Below are 25,592 nucleotides of genomic sequence, written 5' to 3'. Positions count from 1 at the left end.
AGAAAGAGAAAGAGAGAGAGAGAGAGAGAGAGAGAGTAAGTGTGTCTGTTTGCGTTCCCCGTGTGTCTCAATGAGTGTCTATAATCAAAAATGAAATATACGCAAAACAAAACATCATTAACCTTTACAACAGAGAGCTCAATGCACTTGTTTACATTTGCTAGAAAATGATGTTCAAAACAATATCTATTGATGACTTGAGTGACAGTATGATTACTTCGTGTTATGTGCATTTACAAAAGAGAAAAAAGAGCTTTTTTTTGCTATCTATTTGAGCATTGTAAGAATATTCTGTGCAAGATTGTGTATCAAAATTGACAATCGTAAACGCATTATGGCGGTTCTTTTTCCTTAGCCTTGCATACACATCTTTATGAGAGATTTTTGATGCAATAGTGTTAATAGTGCTTTTATATAATGGCAGTGGATGATGGTATATACATACATATATATATATATATGCATATAATAGTGCCTAGCAATATGTTTGTATTGTTTGTGTTAGTATGGTTGAAAATTGCAGTAGTAGAGCAACAGTCAAAAGTTGGCAACACCTATTTTTCTTCATCACTTTTTCGCCGCTTAATATAATTGTATTTTATTTTATTTTTTTTCTCATTTGTTGTTGTTGTTGTTTTTACTTCTTGAAAATCCTCTTACAGTCTGATTTCTTACAGGAAAATGTATTATATTGCGATCTTTGTTGCTGGCAGTTGTGTTGGGGTAGTACTATATAAATATGTTATTGCTATTATAGCTGGCGTTGTTGTTGGCGTTGTTATTGTTTCTTTAAACATTTCACTCACCGTCGGTGAGTATTTACACTCTTCATAAGAAATACACATCGTATCAAATCAACATCGTAGACATTGGTTTCGGTTTCTACTACTACTGCGACTTTTATAGATGGAGCTTTGTATTCGTTTGTTATTGTTGTTGGCATGTTGTTGCTTACTATATATTCTTTGCTTATAAAACTACTACTAAGAGGTGGTGCAATATTTTACCTTAGTGTTGTTGCTATTGCTGTTGACGTTGACGTCAACTTAAACCAACAATTTTTAGCTTTCGCATACAATAACAAGAGCGCAACATATGCATACACTCATATAGATTACATTGATGCAAACATATACACATTTATTTCTACCATGACCGACGATGACGACTACTACTTGTGAATGTTGTATATCTTGTCGTCGTCTTCATCTTTGCTGTCGCTTTCGTCGTTTTCCATTTGATAAATTGCGTTTATAAGAAAGAGATGAATTGTCATGTACACTCCTTCATTCGTCGTCGTCGTCGTTGTTGTTGTCGTAGTCGTTGTTCTTGTCGTTTATTATTGCTGTTGCTGTTGCTATTGCTGTTGTTGGCGGCTGTCTATGGCCCATCCATCCATTCCAAGATTTCGAGCTTCGACGTTTTTAAGCAGACGTTTGCGATTTTTTCATTTTTCATTTTCCATTTCTTTTTTCTTTTCGTTTTTTTCTTTTTTTTCTGGCAAGTGAGTAAGGAGGAGAGCGGCATACATAATGCGAATGCTGCGTTTTGGAGTCTCTTATAACCCGGCACTGGTATATGTGTATGTATGTATACGGGCCTGTGTGGGCTCCCATTGTAAATCATAATGCACATACATTTATAAATATGCGAGTAGTGTACACGTACGTGTATGCTCACGCTAAAGTTCTCTCGTTCGTTTTGTACTTCAATGTGTGCAAGATTTCTCCAATATTTTTTGAGTAACTGTCCGTTGTTGGTTTCATTTCATATCATTTCAGAGTTTTAAGTTTTCATTGCCGAGTTGTTTTTTTTCTTTTTCCTTCTTCTCGTCATATTTTGTGTTATAGCAGAAAATTCATTGTCGCGCGCGCATGATATAAAGAAAAATTTCTTGTTCTTACACCACTAACAATACTGTTGTACGATATATATACATATACATTCGTGCATATAACTGCTACTACTACCACCTTCTGGGATTGGAAGTTTTCCAAATGCAATTTTCTTTCATATCCGTATACATATATATATATATATATATATATATATATATTTTCACTTAAAACTTTGTTATATTTTGTTGTTGCACTTGGTTGGTATATTTTTCCTCATTTGCCACACACACACACACACACACACACACACGATAGTAAGACATTTTTCTCTCCACCCACTTTTTTTTCTCTTTTTTTTTTATACATTTGATTAGTTTTTTTCCACATTTTTTTTCTCTGCCTTCGTCGTCTTTTTTTTTTCTTTTTTATCATATTTTTCCTTAGAGTGCATTTTTTTCAAGTTTTATTAAAACTTTTCCGTTGTTGTTATTGTCGTTGCTGTTGTTACTGTTGTTATTGTCGGTGTTGTTGTTTTCTTTTTATTGTATGGATGGCTTCATTGTCCTTTCATAAGAAAACTTTATCAAATTTTAAATTGTGTTTCTCTTCGTTAGCCTTCACTAACTCTCCCCGCCTTACGTCTGATGTGCACTTTGTGCAGCTGGATGTGCAAACTGTATCTATACATATACATATATATATATATATATATATATTTATATAGCTATGTATGTCTGTGCCTTACTTGTGCTCTATTGCGTCCTTGTCTTGTCTTGGCTTTTATTGGAATTTAATTTATTAGTTATTCATGAAATTCCAATTTAATGAAGAACTGTTGTATTCACACAGTGTGACTGCTTGCTTGCTTGCATATCATTTTCATGTGTTAAATTTTAATAAAATGAAAAGATATGCAAATGTGTGCGTGCATTTGTATAAATGTAATTGACTCTGTGTGTGTATGTGCGTATATCTGCGTGTGTGTGTATGTATGTATGTGGGAGGAGATTTCATTTCATATATACATTTTAATATTTATTTGATTATTTAATTTTTAACACAAAAGAATTTTGCAAACACAACATATGCATGAATGTTTAAATTATTAAAGGAATTTAGAAAAAAAAAAAAAGAAAAAATTTTTTTTTTTATGTAAAAATCGAATACTGCGTTATCAAACTTCTTAAGTACAGTACTTATCATTTAGTTGAACAACATATTTATTTTAATATTATTTAAATATATTAGCATTTATTAAGATATAGGTCACAATATGCTTAATTAAATTAGCATAAATAATGTGATTAGAAAGACCTAAAGACTATTCATCTTGCTCTATCACTAATCATTGTAATCATCAATTGCCCTTAGCAGACAAATCGAATTCTTTAGAAATGCGGGCAATTTTCTCTTAAAGACATTTAAGTAGCCATTAAAGGATGTCATAGTTAGCGGAAAAGTTCAACGGGCAATAAACGAAACTTTGACCAAAGAGATAGATATGCACCGTATTGATATATGTATATGGGTAACCGATCCAGAAAATTGTAGTCGTTTGAACAGCAGATGAAGCGCTTGTGCTTGAAAGATTTTATAGAGATAGATTAACAGCTTAAGTTTTAAGAAGTAGTCATCGAGAGAGAATTTCAAAAAAGACTGAATATATTTAATAAGTAAAAGCTAACATCCTGAACTATTCAAAAGTTAGCATAAGTCGCGCTATAATTGAAATATTCACCATCGAATTTTTAATGTGATTATAACTTAGTCAATAAAGCTTAAGGCAACCGTTGAGAAGTTCGAAAGAAACACCACAAACTAAATAAGAATTTAATTAAAGAGTCTTTTGCCCCGAAGGCCCCAAAAATAATTTATCGATTTCCACGTTTATTAAAATATTGATAAAAGTATTGTCGAAAATCATCTCGAGTGCAAACTCTCTTTTAATTGGATGGATATGCCTGAACAAACTTAGCGACCTCCTCAGACTTCAATGAAGCGTGCGAGAGAAACAGATCGGCGCAATATTGTAGTCAACGGGAAATAATGATTGCGATGGCAAGGGGTTAGAACTAGAAACTATACTTCGTTAAACTATACTTCGTCGTTCCAAACTAAGTCCTCAAAGTAAACGACATGTTTTAACTTAATGTGCCTTTATCTTATATAAAGGCAGATCAGTTAGTTTTCTTTAAAGAAATGCACAGAGAGAGATATAAACAAGTTTTAATAACGAAATACTTAATAATAAAAATATAAAGATGGAAGTGTGTGTGTGTGTGTGCAGCGCATCCACAAAATTGTTGCTGATAAATGAAAGAATACTGTAGAAATTGAAAAATCTGTTTTAAATTTAAAACGAGTTAGATACACTTATATATATCATTCACGGTAGTTACTCGTTTCAGAGCAAAGGACTGTTCATACCCTGTCACGTTTGCATTTAAATTACCTTGAAGCAGATCTTTTTAATTCCATTTCAAAAAGCACACCATAAATGTATTCATACTGTGTAGGGCAATAAATTAATCAACCCAAAGTCTTTCAGCGTAACCTTCGCCTAACTAAAGAGCTGTTTATTCTTTAAATCATATAAGACAAAGTTTTCTCGGTAGATCTAATCAAAATTGTAAAGAAAAATCGAATTTTAAATATTTTTACTTCTTTACTTTCACTTCACATTTTGTTATTGACCTATTAGATGCTTTTAACTCTTTCCTGAAGCGGCGCGAAAAGAATGCAGAACACAGAAACAGTGCTTTGCTGGGCCAATAAATTGCTTAACGGATTGATTTCGAACAAGTATCTCTGTAAAGCGGTTTATCTTCATCATCTACAAGGATTATCGCATTCAAAAACTTTAGGCAATCATTGTTAAATGTAAATGGAACAGTAGGCGATTCAAAAGCAGTCGATGCTTTTGCTCAAAAATTAAATTTGTACGGTGTAGGCTTTAATGTCAATTATGAATCCCTTCATAGAATTAAGGGCTCATTTATTGCTCTTCCTGGCTTTACTGCAGAATGTTCGCGTTTCTATTTTCAATGGAGCAATGCAGCAAAAGAACCATCTTCTAGCAAAAGATCTGCCGAGAAAGAATGTGAGGAGGAGGAGGAGGAGGCATGTTTGATCGTCTTGAGATTGCAAACTAAGGGTACAAAAACATGAATAAACAAAAATTATTATAATCAAAAATCATTTGCACAACACCTTTCAAAGGTCTAACTAAGCCTTTTGTTCGCGAAACACGATTTTTCAAAGTCACCAGCGATATATAATTCCAACAATTTCAGCGTTTCAAGGAGAAGTCCACGAGGGATATAAACTTTACTTATAAACAAATAATTGACTATTTTTTCGTCGCAAATTAACCAACGATCTTTTTTCTTATTTACACACCTGCCAGTCATAACAAAAATGAATATTTTTTAAGTCTCATCTGTGCTTCATTGGATGTATGTATCTAGACTAAGCGTTTCTTGTTTTATTTCTTGGAGAATCATATAGGCAAGAATGTCCCTTAAATTGAAAATGACTCTCGTGTGCGTTCGTTCAATATCTTCTTCGTTAATTATTATTAATCGATGATCTCTCTCTTTCTTATACAAAGGGATTGTCAAAGAAATGCATATTTTATGTTGTTGTCGGTGTTTCGTCCCTTAAGTAGATACTTACTTAATAACTAACTGCCTTCTATTATCTTCTATTGCTTCTATCTCCAAAAAAATTGTTGAAAAGATATTTCCCTTAATAAGGTTAAACCTTACACGGAATTGAAAGCTTCGTTAGCGTAAAGATTAGTTCAAAGTTCACTTATCTGAGAGTATATTCTGCGCGAAAACAACTTTTTACTTTTTCATAATTGTTTTATCACCACACGTCTTTTGATTATTGCTCAACATTCGCAAGAAAATATCGTTAAACATTTTCTCTCTTATCAAACAATCCATTCGAATTTTTGTTCTCAAAATTCCTGAAAGAATAATGGCTTTGTGAACAATAGATTTTTGACGCGTTTTACAGTAAGAAGAATGACTTTCCTTCTTGTAATCATACACTTTAGCTTCTTAAGCGGATGTAAAGCGATTGTTATTCCGACGTAAAAAGACTTCTACTGATGTGATTATATCAATGGGTCCGTATATGCTTAGATTCCTATATTTATTTATTTAAATACAATGCAAAGGTATCGTTAAAGATTGACCTGCGGAATGTTTCGTATAGATATGAACGCTATTCCAAATCGAGAGTAGGCCTTGAATGTGCGATTGTTTTTAAATACAACAACAATTATTTTTAGGCGTTACAAAGATTTGTACTTTCTTGCAGCGACAATCTTTATGGTGGTTTTTAAAAATGCGACAAGTGCACGTATGTAGTAGTATGAGAGACGCGCCATAGACGTCAGATATTCTGATAATTCCCGTTTTATATTTGCATACCTACGTAAGCAAGTTTCCGACAGTTTGAAAAGTATTGAGCCTATTTATTAACTGATTCAGTATTAGTTAGTGTGAAATCGAGCAAGAATTAAGAGTGAATGATATAAAGAAAATGGATTTGGATTTTATAAGAACTTTATGTAGTAGCGTTCATCGCTTTTTACTGAAAATCTTATTCCCATTATCGAAGTGTCTCAGGTCACACAAAGACTGATGGAAGAGTATAACTAAACTAAAATCTTTTCGTTCTCGGGAAGATATATAAATGGTAATTATACAACGATGTTAAGATAACTCACCGCCCAGGTACGAATAGTACGAGAACAGTGTTCAAGAAAACTTTTCATTCAATATTTGCAGAAAAATCTGATAGAATGCCAAGACCTCATGCCCTCAGATTTCGTCGTTCGCGATAAAATATTTACCGTTGACAATTGTCGAGGCATCATGATCTCAGTTTTCGTAGTCCGAGATAAAGTGTTGAACTTAAGCCAAATGGTGCTCATTGTCTCAATACGGAACTGATTGACTGCGGTAGAGATCTTCGAAACAGACATAAGCTCTTGCTTAGCTAAGAACACACAATTCGAGGGCGATTTTTTCGTTTTCTAATGTCGGTTAGTTAGCTAGCAGCTCAAGAACATATTGAGCTGACAATACAAGAAAAATTGTTTAGGGTTATGTTCCGTACTAGGGTCAATACTTCAAACCATCCCATAGATAAATAGATTTATTATTTTTCGATTATATTATTAATTTTCATTTCAAAATTTAACATTTTGTTTTTTTTTTTTTTGTTAATTTTTTAAATTTAATTTTTGTTTTAACATAAGGTAACAACAAATTCAATGAGTATTAAATTTTACCGAAAACGCTCTACAACATCACATATAAAATGTATGCCATTAAATCTCTATTCATGTTAGTAGTAAGTGAACGTGCCTGGGTGTGTTTGTCCGTGTATGCATGTTTGAATTTTCGAGTGTGGCACCCTTTAGCGGCAATTAATCAAATTTTCTAACTAAAAGGACTTTTCACAATAAAGTTACGCGAGTCGAAAAAATAAAAAATGAAGGCAAAATGCGCACACACACACTCCCGCACATAACGCAACAACCAATTGTATACGAATTTGCGCCGAAAACTGCAGAATATTTAAAAATATTGATTTATTGATGAGCGAGTGAGTGAGTGAGTGAGTGAATGAACGAATGAATGAATGAATGAATGGCGAGAACGGCGGCGGCTTTAGTGATGATGATTACGATAGCGTTGATGATGATGATGATGATGACGACGACGATGATCTTGTTGTTGTTATTGCTGTTGCTGTAGATGCAAACAACATGAATTTTAAATTCAATATTTATGGCGTTTGGTTACAAATAGATTATGTATGGACTTAACCTAAAAAAAAAAAAAAAAAAGGAAAAAAGAAAATTTTTGAAAATATTTTTATTTAATTGAAAATTAAAAATGAATTTCTATTAGAGGGAGAACAACAAGTTTTTCAAATCAAGTTATAACCAATCTCTAAAAAAAAGCAAAAAGTCATGTAAGCCTAATTCTTTTTTGGCCAGAATAAAAAGCAATTTTTCATTAACTACGTAAAAATTTGTTGTTGTACTGTTGTTTTGCCGTCGCTAAAACACTTGTGTTTTTGTTTTGCTGTGTTCAAAACTTCCATTGCACATATATATATATATAGAATATGTGTTGCTGTTATTGCTACTAGCTGTAAATGTGTGAGGTTGCACGTTTAGTTAGCCAACAATCCTAGAGCAGAGTTTGCGATGAGTGCAACAGCAACGGCAAGAGCAACGGAATCGGCAACAACACCAACAGCAACAAAAATTATACGTGTGAGTGGTAGTGAAAAATTGCTTCAAAATATGTGTTAACCGCTTTTTTAAACTAACATTCATAGTTGTTTGGTTGTATATGTGCATATATATATATATATATATGTGTGTAAGTTTGTGCGAGCACACGCAAATACATACGCGCTTGCACTTACACACTCTTACACATACAGAAGGACTCTTTTTGGTTTTTAGTTAAGTCTACGGTTTTCATCTACACATCTATGTGCCAAACAATCCGAAAACAAAAAAAAAAAAAAGAAGAGAGTTTATATATATATTATGTAGGTTTGTGTGTTTTCTGTTAGTGGTCGACTCTGTGCCAAGAGTGATTTATGTTGAGAAATTTGTTTTGATATTATTTATTTTTTTTTTTCCGATTTTTTTCCTTCTTATTAATTATGATTGATTTTATTATTGTTGTTGTTCTTCTTGTTGTTGTTGTTGCTGTTTTATAATATATTTGTTTCTTTTTTGCTAAACGAAATTACCAAAAATGATTTGTGGATTTTTAATTATTTTGTTCAAATATTTCTTAAAGTGGTTTGCTGGGTTTTTTTAGTTTGTAGTATTTATTCATTTGTTTTTCTTGTTTTTCTTATTATAATTTATTATTAACAGGTTTGCTGGGCTAAAAGATTTTTAAGAGTTCCGAGTGGTGCAGTTGCACAGTGTAAAAGAAATTGCAAATTTTATAAATTTTGAAGGCGTTACCTTTTGTCATTAAATTGTGGAAGCTAGAGAAAAGAAATCAACACTAGCAACAACAATACCAACAACAATCATACTATATAACAACAATGTGACTAGAAGGAAGAAAACATGCACAAAAAAAAAACAAAAAAAAAAAAAAGAAGAAATTGTGTAGATTTTATAAACGTTTGTGTGAGTGTTTGTGTTTACTGCGCATCTAAAAAGAAAAATGAGTATGAGAAAAATTATACGAAAATGCTATGCTCTATGACAGTGCACGGATGTATGTATATATATATATATATATATTTATCCATGCGAGTGTGAGCTTGTATACATTTCTATGCCATTTACAACAATATGACTGACATAGAGAACTTTAAAGCTTAGCTGCACAAAGAGTAAGGAATTCTCGCCTTAACTACTAAAAAGGCTTGGATAGGAAAAGGAGGAGAAGTAAAAGTACAAGAAAAACACCTGAAAATTGTTATCGTATTCATTATACGAATGTTTGTTTGTATATGATTGCGTGCCTGCCTGCTTATACATGAGCAATAGGAACAACCCAAACCCACCCACCTGAGCGCAATATTATGCCTCCCAACCCATTTTCTTGAGAGTTACCACCATTATATACCACAACCTAGACAACTGTAACGACTGTTTTCTCTACTGCTACCACTATGATTACGTTTACTTGCTGTTGCTGTTGCTGTTGCCGTTGTTGTTGCAGTTTTGCTTTTGACTGAAAACCAAAACTGATGCAAACTGCCACTCACTCAAGCGAATATAACAAATGGGGATTGGTTTTTGCCATTTCTATTTGTTGTTGTTGTTGTTGTTATTGTTGTTATTTTTTATTGTTGTTGCCACTGCTGCTTCATATATACACAATTCGCATCCGTATACTACTATAGCTAGCTAGCTGGCTAGCTAGCCATCCATCCATCCATCCGTACACATGGTTCACTTTGTGTGCACACAACACAAACAACACAATCTTTCAAAGCAGCAAAGCAAATTTTGTGAACCCATAAGCCGTCTCATTTCAGCTAAAGCCAAATAAATTTCAAACGTTCATTCAACACATACATTTATAGTCACAAACATGCGAACATACATTGTATGCTGGCTGGTTATAGTATATGTATGAATGACTTTACTTGAGAGCGCTGACTTGACTTGACTCACTCACAAAACAACACAATAAAAACAACAAAATATACAATTTCTCATTCTCATTCTCATACTCATCATTATCATCACCGTCATTATCATGGTTATTATCGAGAACAAATCTCTAAAAATGAAAATAAGAAATCAAATAGAAATAAAACAATAATTAAAAGAGCTAAGCGCGATCTCTTAAGAATTGACTACGCTCTTAAAAATATTTGATTGAGGTCTCAATTATTAAATCATTCTTCATATTTAAAAAATTAACGACTTATTTTCTATATAATTGAAAAAAATTTTATTTTTTTATAAATTATATTTAACAATTTTTTATAATTACTCAAGAGCATTGAACTTTTAAGAAATACGAAGAAAAATCCATAGCTCTCTCGGCAATTTTCTATATTACTCTTGTCACACACGGAGAGTTTTTACAGAAAATATATTCGCCTTCCAATCTCTTTCAACATTTTTCTCTATCTCTCTCTCTGGATGTTGACGTGAATGAGTTTCGTTCGTTTCGTTCGTAGCGAGCATGCACAGACATGCGCTTGTGTTTGTTATTTTGTGCAACCATCTCTTTCAAACATTTTATTGTTGATATATTACAAATCAGTTAGTTTTCCTTGTCTGGTATTAAGAAAATTTATATATATTGCTTTGCGATGCACACACACGTTTAACCGTTTATTTAATGGCACAATTGTTGCTTTGCCTTTTTTCGCTTTACCTTCCTGCCTACCTATCTACCCAATATAGTGTCGTATAAAACATCTAGAGCACAGCCATCTATACACAACGAACGAGTATTTTTTCATATGCACACGCAAACACACACACACAAAACAAACGTACGCAGCTAGAGTACGCGATTACAAACATTCTCACACATACATTAGTAAATAATGTGTGTGTGTGTTGGGCTATTATTTACCCCCGCCAAGTTTAGTTTCGAATTGATTGACAAGCCCAGTGTGTATTTGCCTTCGAAACGCGTACGACGTGCTGTGCTGTGTAGAAGTAGACAACAAATCATAAAAAACATAAAAAAGAAAAAGAGAGAAAAAAAAAAGAAGAAAAATTGCTATTATTATCATTTCAGTTCACCTTACAAAACCAAAACAAAATAACGCAAATATTTTACGCTCGGAAGAAAGTAAAGAAAACGTCTATAAAAATCGCCACGCAAAACAAGTGTATTTTTTCTGTTTCACTCGGTGAGCTTATAATACGTACGGTTTGCGAGAAAATTTATTTTATGAAAGCGTTCATCATATGAAATATTCAAAAAATTAATTTTATTTAAGAAGTTATTCAAAAAAAAAAAGTATAAATAAATTATTTTTTTTTTTTTATTATTATTTTTTTCTGTTTTTGATTAACAAGAGGAAGAATAGTAAGAGTTTAATGGTGTGATAAATTGTTTTAGTTACAATAACGGCGGTATTAGTTGTGTTTATTTCGTTGCCACACGGTTAGAAAGAAGGAGTATAAGGTGTAAACAGTAAATGCGTGTGTGTAGATGCGCGTGCATTTGTATATGGCGCATTGGAGAGATTTGTACAAAACGATTGTAGCAGCAGCAACATCCATCCATCCACCATCATTATCATCATCGTAATCGTCATCATCACCGCCAACAACAACTACAACAACAATAATAATAATAGCGGTAGTAACTGGCAACAAATGCAACAACGATAACAACAACAATAACGATATTAACACAAGAGTGCAGACATGCGGATGGATGGTTGCTTTGATAAACGACTTTAGCCATTTGGCCAGTCGTCAGTTAGCCCGCAACTATTTCGAAAATAATGATTTACACAGCGCTTGTTATTAGTTGGTGTCGTTAACATATAGAATACGGTTAAACGGTCGTACGTTGCGTTAACGGTCGATTGGTTAATCAACACAGCACACGTTACTCTATAAACGTTCTCTTCAAAGCAAAACAACAATAAAAATTAATATTCCTATAAAATATTAAGAAAAGTTGCAAAGCCGTCGGTTTTTCTTTTTTTTTTTTTTTTTGTTTATTTTTTTCATTTCCGTCGAAACTTTATAGAAAATCGCGCGCGTTTTTCTTTTCAACGTGAACGGCTTTTAAATGATCATTGTGTTTGTTTTGTAGTGTGAGTTTGACAGTTTTAATGATCGATCACATCACTGCTATGCGGAAGACAGCATGTGATGCAAATGTTAGATGTGGTGTTGTTTTTTCATTACTCACGTTAGTTGTTGTTTCCTTTACAAATGCTCTACGGAATACAAATGAAGAAAATCACTAAACATCATTTTGTTGTTGTTTCATCGCTTAATCCAAATTTAGAGAAACTGTGATAAAATGTAATGTAATCTAAATACGGAGAATAGGACGTATAATGCCGCTAAACTAGCAACGTTTGTATACGATATAATTACATCATTAAAAACAACAACAGCAACAAATAGCATCAGCTATAGTAACATAAAACAACATCAAATTAAGAAGAAATTGGACATTTTGGATGAAAGAAAGGCCCGAACATGGAATTATGACAACGACTTCAATTTGCATCTTTTTTCTTAACATTAAAAAAAAGAAAAAGATATATGAAAATATAACAACAACAACAATAATAGTAACAAATAGTATACTTAATAAAAAACAGTAACAAAAATTGTATACGATTTTCTTAAACAAAAAAAAAAAAAAAGAACAACACAAACTTACCCCCAAGACTCTTTAAAATCTTCAATATTTTTTATTTTACAAAAAAATCATAAAAAAAAAATATATACAAAAATAAAAATAAAAAAAAAAACATATGTGCCTAAATTAATAAAGTAAAATTTAAATATATATATATTACAAAAAAAAAAAAAAAATTAAAAGAAGAAGAAGAAAATTGTGAAAAAGTCATTAAAAAGTTCTCTAAACCATAAAGTGTAAAGAAACAGTGTTTTTTTTTTTTTAATATCTTCAAATTGAAAACAATCATTGAATAAAAAACGAAGAAAAGAAAATTTTTGTTAAAATTTCAAAACTACGGTCCAAACTACACTTCAATTCGTCAATTGAGTGTAGTTTTCAATAAAAGTGGCACAAATTGGGTTGGACATCGCTCCTAGAGCATTAATGGCTCAACCTAGGGTAAGTACTTGATTGTATAATAAATTTAAGTGAAATTTTTAAAAAAAAGATTTTCTTTTTTTTTATTGGTTATGGAAAAGCAGTTGTTATGTATGTGTAAAAAGTTACAGGTCAAGAATTTATTTATTTATTTATTTTTTTGTTAGCTAAGAAAAGCGCATGGGAGCGACGGCAATTGGTTTTTGAAGTGATATCAAATCATTTCGTTGTCCTTTTTTTATATTTTTTCACGTCATCATGACTAAACGAACTTGGTATTCTTAAAAATGTACATCAGACCTGAGCAGATTTTCAATTAATCAAGACCTGTCTGTCCATTGCAAAGCTAGTTGCAATAGGGATAACTCTCTCTCTCTCTCTCTCTAGTAATTGAAGAAAAATTTCCAAATAATCGAAATCTATTCGTGCAAAAGTTAGCTGCAATTGTTGTTGTACCATCTCTAGTAATTGGAGAAAAATGTCAAATGATCCGTTGTTATTAGGTATATGCACCTAAAGAAAGCCTGAAGGTTTTTAACATAAACGCAGTCTTTTTCCTTTCACAATATCGCCATAATTGGTTTTATTGATTATCAACTAATTTTTTCAATAAAAATTAAAAATTTTTGAATTATCAAGGGAAGCCTAAAATGATTTTGTAATGTTTTTTATATATTCCGACCGTTTCAAACTTTCATCAAAGAAAGATGGAACAATAAATGTCCCTGTCTTCTACCTCTTGTCCTCTTTATGTGAAAATTAAAATTGCTTTAATCGTTTTAAAAATCATTTTAAAAATCGTCTGTTTTTTTTTTTTTTTTTGGTAAAATTTATATCTTTCCACCTTGTGTTGTACATTTTTTTTTTTTTTAATTTTTCATTCCCGTAAGCGTAATGCTATTGCAGTTCATTCTAATGGTGATCTGTTGATCCTTTGCTTCTAGAAATAGTTAAAAGGACGGATAAATGTTAGGTGCAGTGGTAACCTTATTTTTTACCTTTTTAATAAAAATATGTAGAGAAAACTTGTTTTTGTGGACTTGCATTTGGACAACGCATGCAACGCAGGACATAAGGATAAATATACAATGTAAGCAGAGAACTGCATAGAGTTTTTTGATTTGCTTATGCAGAAAAAATTGATGAATATTTTTTTGTTTGATTTTTCCGGGTTGCAAACCTCAAAGCAATAAGAATAATTAACAAATAGAAGGAAGGACAAAAATCCTATTTAGTTTTTCAATTTGAATGTTTAGAAGAAAAAAAGGAAAAACGAATTCACGTTTTTTAAACTACATTCGCTTAAATTATCAATTCGCGAATAATAGGAGGAAAACTAGAACTAAAGAAATAAATAAAAAAAAATTTTTAAAAGAAAATTTTTCTATAAAACGTAAGATTTCCTTAACCTTATTCTAACATTGTTACTCATTTTGAAAAGTAAAAAGTTGTGTAACGGTGACAGTCCCATTTCTGTTTCGCTTAATGGTAGCTCGCTGATATGCATTAGAAAAGTCAAGGTTCTTTCATTATATTGTAGTTTCTTTTTGAAAAATTTTCGGAGAATTTAAAAGAAAAATTGGGTTTCAAAGGTATACCTTTTTTTTCAATTTTTGGAAAACTAAGCAGTGGAGAGGCTCCTGTTTCGAGATACATAAAACTGAGGTTGAATCGGTAGTCGGCGAAGCGAAAGGTATTTTATAATATTTTAAGGAAATATGCGCAAAGGATAGAAAAATGTAAAGAAAGTAAAAATTGCAATCAACTATGTATTCGAAATATAAATGATTGTGCGGTGCTCATGGTCAATGTTCCAAAAAACTTTTAGACACCTCTCATCCAACAGACTTGTCTTCTTCAATCGAAACCATTTTAGAATAACTCGATGAAATAAAATTAATATTGCGGCCGACGGTATTTTTTTTTATACTACAATTAAATAACTAAACACATTATATGCATCTTAAGATAAAAGTCGGTTCATTAGTGTTGACTGTACATTGAGTGAAACAGCGTCTAACTACACGATTGTTTAAATTTCAAATTGTTATCCATACATCCTAAGGAAAATTACTTTAATCGATCTTCGTTTATCTTTGGTCATTTTCAAAAGCGCTCTGTACATATTAGAAGGTTAAAAAAAAAGTGGCCATATAGACAGAAAATGTTGAAGGTGAAATTTATGTAGAAGCAGAGTGTTCGCTGACAATACTCTTTGCTTATCTTGACATCCCTATCAATTAATATGAAATTTGTTTTCAGTAAAATCCAGATCCATATAATTTACTTATTACTCAGTTAGATTACAAGATTTAGATTAAAAATCATTTCATGTATGCGCTGGAAATTCATTTTGTTAGCAAATATTCGAGAATGAAAAAAAGGTAAAAAATAATTCACAGCGTAATGGAAAAAGAATTGAAAAGTCATGTAACTATTTTAGAAAACATATCTCATTAGCTTCAATTGTGGATAAGATGCTTATCAATTAGCAAAAAAAAAAAAAAAAAAAAAAATCAACAACAAAGAAAATAAAAAAATAAGCAAAGATATTCATATTTATTCATTCAATTAAATTTTCTTACGCGAAAGTACCTAACATCGTAGATTAATAAAATATTACAACCTACTCATCAAAGGCAACCGCGTGTGCGTTAAAATACCAAAGATACATTCATTACTACCGGATTAACATTTCTGGATTTCAAAGATGAAATATTAAAATCTTTATAGCTTCATTACACGATGCTAGCTGTGGCATGTAATAGGAAAATTAAAATAAAATTTTTTTATATATTTATATATAAAATTGCGTAGCGTAACACGCTTTCCAATCATGAGTTTTCCTTACTCGGTATTTTTAATAGAAAGAAAAGTGAAAGAGACCGAAATGAGAAAAATGTGCAGTTACGATAAAAATAACGGTTAAGTTGAAATTAATCAGAAATACATGTAGACTATGTAGAATTTGTTTAAGTGCGTTAGGCCTTCCTAGATATGTGCAGATTTTTCTGAGAAAAATTTTACATTTTATTGCTTCGCTCTTAGTTGCATATAATTCGAAATAAGCAATAAAAGTTGGTGGAGGTCACACTTAAGCGCTTTAAGATTCGTGATCATTATGAAAAAATTCACTAATGTGTTCTTCTAAAGCATTATTTCATGACGTTCCAAAAAGCTTCACTTATTGACGCTTAAGTGCATAGAAAACGTAGTCTACTCTGTGTCAGTGCTTCCTGAGAAAAAGTGCTTATACCTTGAAATAATTTTTAAAAAAACCGTCGGCTTTTCAAAAATTTATCAAGAAACCACGTTACGTTTTTCATGACAAAAAACTTTTCGCACTACTGTAAAGACTTTTCCGAACTAAAAGAAATTTTTTTTTTACTTTTTTAACAAAGCTAATGGATAATGAAAAAAAAAAATCTTTCCTTATCAGCAACATATCACACACTTGGTGTAGATCCTAAAAAATTGCAAATTTCTTTTTCAAGTTAAGCCGATGCTTTGATTTGTTTCTTCATGTACAGTTCATTTTATGATTTCACTTGTGACAAGGTCAAGTGGAATAATACGATCATTAATGCTATGCGTTTTCTTTTCAAACCCTATCCTAAGCTCACTCAAACTGTACACTATCCGTTTTGTTATCCACCAAGGTCCGGGGTGTCGAGCACGTAAAGGATACACTCGATAGGGGAAAAATATTTATCCACATTTATATTTATATATCAAAAACATTCATTTATCTATATTTTATTTATCTATGTCTATTCTTTTACAATTTCATCGGGAAGTAACAGATATTTTTATCTTATTTTCTCTGTTGAAATGTCTATCTGTTGGTGGCGTCCTCTTAGAACGTCTGATCGATAGCTGGAGCTTAAGAACCGATATCCGTTTATTATTATTCTTATAAATCTTACAAACACGAATTAGATAAATCCGTCCATAATAATCATTAAATTGAAAGGATTCGTCTTAACTAGTTCTTAACATCAACACGGACTGGGATGCTTTCTGGCAAAGGGAATATCTGAGTGTCTGCGAGTTGTATAAAATTAAGCCTAGTTTTACTTTATATAAAAAATGTGCAGTAGCGCGCTCAGACCGAGCTCTGACGTATTTATTAATACCACAACAATAGAACCAACCGCGAATTATCGTAAACGTCTTTTAACCCGTGTAGATAGGGCGAGTTCGTAAGCGTTGGAACGATGCCACTCTATAGATTTTCCTTCGTTCAAGCTTTATTTTATTCAAGAGATTTAGATGACGAACTGCATGTAACATGATTGAGGATTTCATTAAAATGATTTCGAGTGCATATCCTTCGCTTGGCTAATAAATTTCTTTCAGTCATCATAAAAACGAAGTAAACCATAGGAAGACAGAAAGCGCAAGAATTTCAATTACTGCTAATATATGTTCAATGTTTATCAGTGGGTCGACCCAGAATCCGCTCAGTACGTTTAACGAATGCTGCAGTGTCTAGTAAGTTTAGCGAGCAATTCAATGTGAGTCTTAATGCCTATAGCGCAGCATATTTAGAATCGAATACTTCTGTTTACGTACCGACAATTGCGTAATAAGATGTTAAAATTGTTTCAATAAAAAAAAAAAAAACGATTTAACTGTCAATACTTTGTTAATTACTAAATGTTAGTCAATCGTCAGTTTTATATATATATTCTTGCTGTACCTGTCCTCTATCGCAAAATGATTTATATTAATTTCATCATACCATGTGTAACAATCGTAAATAGGCAGTGGATAGTCTCCAAAATGTGTACATATTGATTGTGTCCGTCCATTAGTCCTTTCATTATGACGCCTTCTGTCAAAGAGTTTAATGAATTATGAATTAAAAGATGAACTTAGATTGTTCAAGTTGCTTGTTTAACTTGGTTTTGAACAGAAGAGATCAGTTTTGTAAGTGGGCATTTGCAGGCCACAAGAAAAATTTGCTGGGTATCCAAGATTCGCTATGAAATCTGTGTAACTTTTTCACTTGCTTCAGTTCGTTTATTAATGTCAGACTAATGCTGTGTGCGTTGTATTGAGTGGTAGTAAAAATTTAAGCCGCAAATGGTTGGTGCTTTACAGTTATTGTGCAATCTAACATAAAATGCGGTTTTCCGTTTATAAGCAAATTTTTTTTATTTAAAAAATTTTTTTTTTTTTTTTTTAGTATTTCAATAAAAATATATTACGTTAGTGGATGTTTGTTACTTTTATTAATTTGTTTATTTGTTTATTATAGGCCAGAGTAAAAAAAAAAAAAAGAAAAAAAATATGCACAACCAATGCTCTTGTTCCATATACATATAGTCGCACACAATGTGTGGTCAGTTAAATTAAACCTTGTACGGCCATTTTAGGTTATGTTTGTGTGATATTAATTTTGTTTTTTATTCGCTATGAACGCCGTTTGTATAGAGTTGTGTTATTTTGTTGTCTGCATACTGTTGATTGTTATTATTTTAATTTTTCGGGTTAACCGCAGTGTAATTTGTGTTATGTGTCGGTGAGTGAAAATATTTATTTATTGGCATGAAAAGAAATTCTGTTTCTCTTACGGTTTTTTTTTCATTTAATATATATACAACAAAAAAAACAAAATTTTAAAATCAACTTTAAAATTTTTGCATATATTTAACTCAATGCAAGACAAGCAGGCAAAAAGTCAGTCAGTTATGCCCTGCCAGGCCAGGCCAGGCCAGGCCAGTCCAAGCTATACCGCCCCATATACTGCCTGCGTTCTTAAGTTAATGTGAGCATTGCGTGTACCGAACGACAGACATACAATGTAAACTTCTGTACAGTGAGTCTTCTTAAGTTCTTAACTTGAAAATAATTGCGTTTTTATATATATATATATATATAAATATACATATGTAAAAAAAAACTTCAAAAAAGGAGTATATTTTTGAACATTTTTTTTTTTCATTTCGCAGAGAGTGTCCAATAATAACATTATGTGGCATGTGCTGTAAATAAAAGCCTTTAACTAAATTACTTTATTTTTTTTGTTTTTTTTTTTTTTCTCTCAATTCAAATATAATTTCAACTGTTTTTCTTCCTTTCGTTTCATCTCATTGAGTGTAGTGTTTATTGCCACACATTTACAGTTTAACCTATAATTTGGTTTTTCTTCTTATTTGTCTTTTGGAAAACTACACTTTTCTTAGGGTTTTTTATTCAGAAAACTTCCGGGTTTTTTTTTGAATAAAAATAATTTCAATTATTAGAAATGAAATTTCTTTAAAAGGTTCTTTAAACTGTAAATTAAACGCGTGAACCGAGTCTTTGAAAGAAATGCGACATTAGCAGCCGCAAAGAAAGAAATAATCATTTAGATAAGTTACCGTTGCACGCCGCTGCCCATTATATTAAATGTAGCGTCAGCACGCAATTTATTTATATTTTGCGTTTTTTTTTTTTTTTTTTGTTTATTATTCATGCAGCCGATATTTTGTAATAACAAAATGTTGGCGTTAAAAAATTTAAAGAAAAACAAAAGCTTGCATGAAATATATTTATGTATATATATACATATATATATATTTCATTATTAAAAGCAAGTAAAAAAGCTGAACCTAACTGAAGACGAATACGTTGTGCCCGTTTCCTAAGATCGAATATGTACTTTATTTCTTGTTGACAGATGCAGGAAACAGAAATTTTTATCGCGGATACATTGATCAAAAATCAAGCGCGCAGCCAAAATGCAGTTTCACGGCAGATTGTACGGCAATCCGTTAAAATTGCTTAAGCTTAACGAAGATTTCTTAAGTCATATATATATCTCTCATGATAACACCATTTCATTGACTTGTGCTTCTTTGCTCATTTTGTAGCTCAGATTTTCGAAAAACAAGAATTTGGGATTATATTAAAAGCTGATCAAGAGAAAGATTAGTCTTGTCGAAAGCTTTTCCATATGTTGGCAGCATTTATTCGCACTTCTTACGCAGTTTAAGAGTTACAGGTTCGTTTGCTTCAAAAGAGTGGAAAACTCCTATAATCGCGTCCTGACTAAATATTGTTGTTGAAGGAGCAAAATATCATTCAAATTATGCGTTGGTTTGTAAGGTGTCATGGAAACTCTTCTCCGCCGGAAAGAGCAATTTGTTGATGGTTTCCTCATTTGAAACGGTTTTATATGGAGGCCAATGGTACTGAACGCGATGAATGCCCAAAAGAAATGGTTACACTGCAAATATTGGAAATATTCTAAAATTTATACCCGATAATCGAAAAGTGAAGTTTTAAGAAATAACTAAGTATATAAACAAGCTATGCATTTAGTATGCATTTTAGTAGGAAAATTTTGTCCAGAGAAACGTGTGTGTTTCCTAAAAGGATTCACCTATCTCACTTATTTGCAGTGGAATGCATGCACGATGACGTAAGTCGATGGTCGCAATCGTTAAAAAGCAAAAATTGGAGCTCGAATTGTTGTCATCGTAAGCACGTGGTGTTCCCCAGATCACAGGGCCCCAGCACGGCTATTATTTCTTCTCAAATCTCAAACTGATACCATGGGCAAAACGATTTAAAAAAAACGATGGTATTAAGATGGAAACAAATCGTACTTTGAGAATTACGCCAAACAGTTCTTTCCAAGCATCGTAGTGTTCGAAAAGCGTTGGACTGAGGTTAGTTTAAGGAAAAATAAAACGGACTAAGCCATGACTTAAATAAATATTTAGAAAGATGCATAAATTCTTCATTATAAGAAGGACGCACAAGTCAAGTTGATTTCCATGATTGATCTTAATCATCTAAATTAAAGTCGATCCGAAAAGTTGTCAGAGTCTCATAAAACTTATATCTAAGAATTTTGCACAGTCACAATTGACACAACCGAAGCGAGCAGAAAGCATTCATTAAAATGAATTTCAAAAAAAATTATTAAATTTACTAAATTCCATTTAATTGTAATAAAGTAAATATAGCTTAAACGGTTGCGTGTCGTAAAAATATGAAAAATAAAATTAATTTCATGATTTCAAGTTTTTCATATAAAGTTGAAGACTTGGTTTGAAATGTTCCATGCATTTTCTTTTGCATGGTGTTGTTGCGTTATAAATTAAATTTGTTTTAAATTAATTAATGATAATTACTGGAATTTCGATTATTATGGTAAATATGACAAAACAAAAACAAAGCTTTGGCAGGGCCTTGCCTTTTTTCTTCAAGAAATGAAACTTTTGCGAACATTGCTGCGTTCTCTTGGGATGATTTTAATACACTTTTTTTTCTTGTTGCGGAGGCTTGACAGTAAATTTACGTGGAAGGATAGCAAATGGAGCGAATTGTGTGGTGTTTCAAGGACCATGAGTTACATAAGATATTATGAACCAATCGAGTATTGAGAACCTAGCACTTCATGTCGTTATTAGGTAGTTTGTAATCAGTTATGCGTCACTCTATACGATAGTGCACTCTTTAACACTGAAAGTCTAACAAGTACGATACCGAAAGGGCTTTGCATCTCGGCTTTATAAGAGATGCGTGACATTTGGAACGACCTAACCTAATGCTGAGTGTAGGGTAGATATCATAATATTCGGTAATTTCCTAAATATTTTACAAAAATGCAATTTTTGGATTTTTTCCAACTTAGGTTAGGTTATCTTATAGGTTAGAGGTTTTTTGCAAGCGCAACAATACGTACCTGCCTACTATTAAGTGATTATTGTGACCGTAAATTGCATTTCCTTTTGCGCACAAAAATTTTTGTATATATACTCTTAAAATCGTTTGCACCTCAACCCAACATATGGTCTATATTGTTATCTTCTCACTAACGCCATGCTTTGAAAAGGAGTTCTCAATTTCATATGGAATTCGATTGTTAAGCGTAGATGCTTTGCGCTTTTCAAAAGCAGTTTGTTTTCTAAATTATTGCTTATCATCTTTACTTCAGTACAATCACCTCAATGCTTCTCTATTCGACCGAACGTTCTAGATTGATTTAGAAATGTATGCATCATGTCTGTCCATATGTCCTTGCGGCTCCCATTTTGATTATTGCATTCTTCACGTAGCAACAGCTGGAAACGGAGAAAGTCAGTTCTGAAAAAAGAGACTCAGAAGAGATCATTTTTGCTAACAAATCTAGTCGAAAATACTAAAAGAGAAGAGAGTTTGCACAAGGTTGCATAAAGTCGGATTTTCTTATTCGCTTAATGTTCATGAAGCTTGTTCTAAAAATAAGGTAAATCGTTGTCAAGCTAAGTAAGATTTTCATAGGAGACTAAACAAAGACTTAAAAAGGGCTTATGCAGCATATTCGACTAACTATATCGTAGGCTTTCTATTCATAATCAACACTCTCTCAATTTGCTTAGCTTTCGTTTGCACGGGCGGTCTGAAAATGAAATTTTCATGTGATTGGCATACTCTACTTGAGCTCTTATCCTTCACATAAATCAAATATTCAAATGCTTGTGATATATTATATAAGTCATGCGTTTACTAAAATCTTAGGAATAATTTGTTAAGGAGAATAAAATTCACTGAACAGACTGTACCTGGGGGGACATTGGTTTATTGTTTCTATTTTTTTCCCAGTATTTTTGAAGACTTGAAAAATTTTTTCAAAATCTATTTCGCACAGACATGAACAAAAAAAAAATTTGGGTAGAAACAGAAAGGCGGCAAACCAACTTGAGTGACTCACTTTCAAAATATCCAAACAAAACATATACATTAAATACACATATAGGAGTGTTTATCATTAAGTAGAAAAAAACAAAAAAAAAACAAAAAAAAAACTTCAGGACAAAAAATATACTCCAAAAAAGAAACAAAAAAAAAAACGCCCTTAGTTTTCTAAAACCGAGAATTTCAACTAATTAAGAAAAAATATTGTTAACAATTAATTTTGATTTAAATTTTGATTAAACAGACAAATGATACGTCTATGTATAAAAAAAAAAAATATATACATATGGGTGGGTTCAGCTCTGCCCTATATAAAAAAAAAAAAAAAAAAAAAAAAAAAAAAAAAAAAAAGGAAAAAATTTAAAAAATTTCCATTAAGACAAACGAACTAATCGATATTTTACTGTGTAGTGTTACTATGGTATAGTGAAAAAAATATATGTTCTCTCAGCCTCAAACAAATGACCCCAAAAACCTTAAAATAGTGTGTTGATATTTAACACACTATCTAAGCTTTATGCATATTTTTCAACCACATAAGCACTCACACATCACACATATATACATATATACATATATATATATATATATATATATGCATTTATATGTTGAGTTTATATGCAAGAGGGAGATTAGAGGTCTGTTGTCTGGTTGGTCGTATACATGCATACATTTTATATATTTCATTCTATGTACATATGGCTTGGGTGCACATATATATATATATATATATATATATATTGTGGTATAACGTAAAGGAAAGTATGAATTGGCCGGACTATAAATAAACAGATTTTCGATCTAACCAAGAAATGCGAATATAATGTAGGCTTCAAATGATGACCGGGATTCTTTATTTACTTATTTACATAAGTGAGTTATCAAAAAAAGAAGGTGTGGCAGTCGATGATCGATCTAAATAATATGCGATGAACCTTTAGTTTTTGAAATACAAAATAATTTGCCTTTGCTTTTTTCCTCTCACTTATAGGCGACCAATGAAATGAATCTATTTTATGCATTCTTGATATCAAAGTTAATTCAAAGCTAAATTCTCATCATGAAATCATGAAATGGTTTTTTTCCTCCCAGCTATCCCTGTTGAAGAAATATAATAAGAAACACATGTTCATAGACGAGATTAGTTGAATTCAGAATCTCGCTAGCAAGCGGGCCTGATTCAGTGGATCGAGGGTTCAGTCCGATAAACGCCGTTATAATTTCTACATCAGACAGACTTAAAGGCCTAACTGGCTTAACATGAAATCATCCCACGCCGATCGAGCATACCGAAATTCCACTACTTGGATGAGCAGGCGGATTAACAGCAATAGCCAGTTTAGAATTTTATGTTTAGAAAAATTAGCATTAGCAAAATAAAACGCTAAAAAGACGCCACATGATAGGAAGGTATTTGTACGTACACACCTTAGTTACATATCTGCCGATTATTTAATGTTGTTGCGTAAGGAATGATAAACTTTATACACTCTGTAAGGATAAAAGTTTAAAAAAAAGCGCGGGGGGGGGGGGGACACAAAAATTTTTACGAAAACAAATATTGCGTATAACCTTTAAAGGCAAATTGTTGCTTTGTTTGTAGTTATTTTATTCTGTCCGTTTTTATTCTGTTAACAACACATATACACATATATTTACTGTTGTTGTGTACCTAATATATTTTACATATACTGCAGCTTATATATATACCTATGTCTGGTGTCTGTGTTGGCGCATACTTAATAGATATATGCTCGATATTGGCCTACAGGAGTTTCACCTAAATCTCCTACCGAAAAAGTGTAACAAAAAAAAAAAAAAAAATAGAAAAGGCTTTGTTTCAACCAGTCATTGAACACAGAAATTTGCATAACAAAACAAAAAAATAAAAACAAAAATCCGGTATGCTAAGCTTCTATCTATACTATATACAGCAAGTTACGGTGATGCAATTCTATCATACACATAGACAGGCAAACCGACAGACGGACAGACGGACAGATTGAAAGTGCAACAATAAAACTACGCAAACATCCGTAGACGACCTAAAAATTGCTTTAAATGCCTACAACACAAATATTCCATACAATAATTTTTTTTTTTTTTTTTTGCTCTTTTATTGTGCTTTGTTTTTATTATAGTTGTTGTTGTTGTTGTTGTTGTTGTTGCTCTAATAGTTAAAATTCTCTTTGATTCTCTGCGTATATGTGTGAGTTCACATATGCTGCTGCACTGTTGTTTGAAACGGCAAATCTAACAAAATTCGTATTGTCACTAGAAATTAAAGTTTGTATACACGCGTAGAGATACACATATATACATATGTACATACATGCTAACAGATATTATACGTACATAGATCCTATATATATATATATATATATATGTGTATATGTATGTATGTCCATATCCCTATATTTACACGTACATATATATATATGTAGTAGCACATGGCACATGTACGACAGCCACAAAATTGCCAACAATTCGCAATATGGCTGCAGCAACTAAAATGAAACAATGCCATGCATTTTCGTACACCAAAAATTTTTCCAAAATTCACAAAACAACAACAACAACAACAATAAAAAAACGTATCATTGATATATTCGTATATATCGTACTCGCTTGCTTAGATGTATGTATTCATTTTCACAGCTACACATATATTTCAAGTTCACATGTTAGAATTATTTGCAGCATTTTGATATTTATGAGTTTAAAAAGAGGGAGTTTTTTCTTTTCCCTCTATTTATTAGTTTGTTTGTTTGTTTTTATGAAGTGGTGG

At 31.8% G+C, this 25,592-nt stretch overlaps 1 protein-coding gene and 1 long non-coding RNA gene across 6 annotated transcripts in view; both read left to right on the top strand.

Moving 5' to 3' along the window:
- The window catches only part of LOC119634704, a 78,286-nt gene extending 65,653 nt beyond the window's left edge, over positions 1-12,633 (top strand). For both annotated transcript variants that reach the window (XR_005246971.1, XR_005246970.1), the window contains exon 4: positions 12,347-12,633. This is a non-coding gene — a long non-coding RNA (uncharacterized LOC119634704). The remainder of the gene's footprint in view (positions 1-12,346) is intronic.
- A 241-nt stretch (positions 12,634-12,874) lies between these two features.
- The window catches only part of LOC119634798 (homeobox protein homothorax), a 289,120-nt gene continuing 276,402 nt past the window's right edge, over positions 12,875-25,592 (top strand). For 3 of the 4 annotated variants that reach the window (XM_038029184.1, XM_038029183.1, XM_038029182.1), the window contains exon 1: positions 12,875-13,150. In XM_038029184.1, the coding sequence (XP_037885112.1) occupies positions 13,136-13,150 (15 nt within the window). In that variant the 5' untranslated portion in view covers positions 12,875-13,135. The remainder of the gene's footprint in view (positions 13,151-25,592) is intronic. The other variant, XM_038029185.1, reaches the window with a different exon arrangement.

Source organism: Glossina fuscipes, unplaced genomic scaffold (genome assembly GCF_014805625.2).
Source record: "Glossina fuscipes isolate IAEA_lab_2018 unplaced genomic scaffold, Yale_Gfus_2 3, whole genome shotgun sequence".
Classification (NCBI taxonomy): domain Eukaryota; kingdom Metazoa; phylum Arthropoda; class Insecta; order Diptera; family Glossinidae; genus Glossina; species Glossina fuscipes.
Note: the sequence above shows the minus strand (reverse complement) of the source record. Positions and strands in the feature narration are given on the sequence as shown.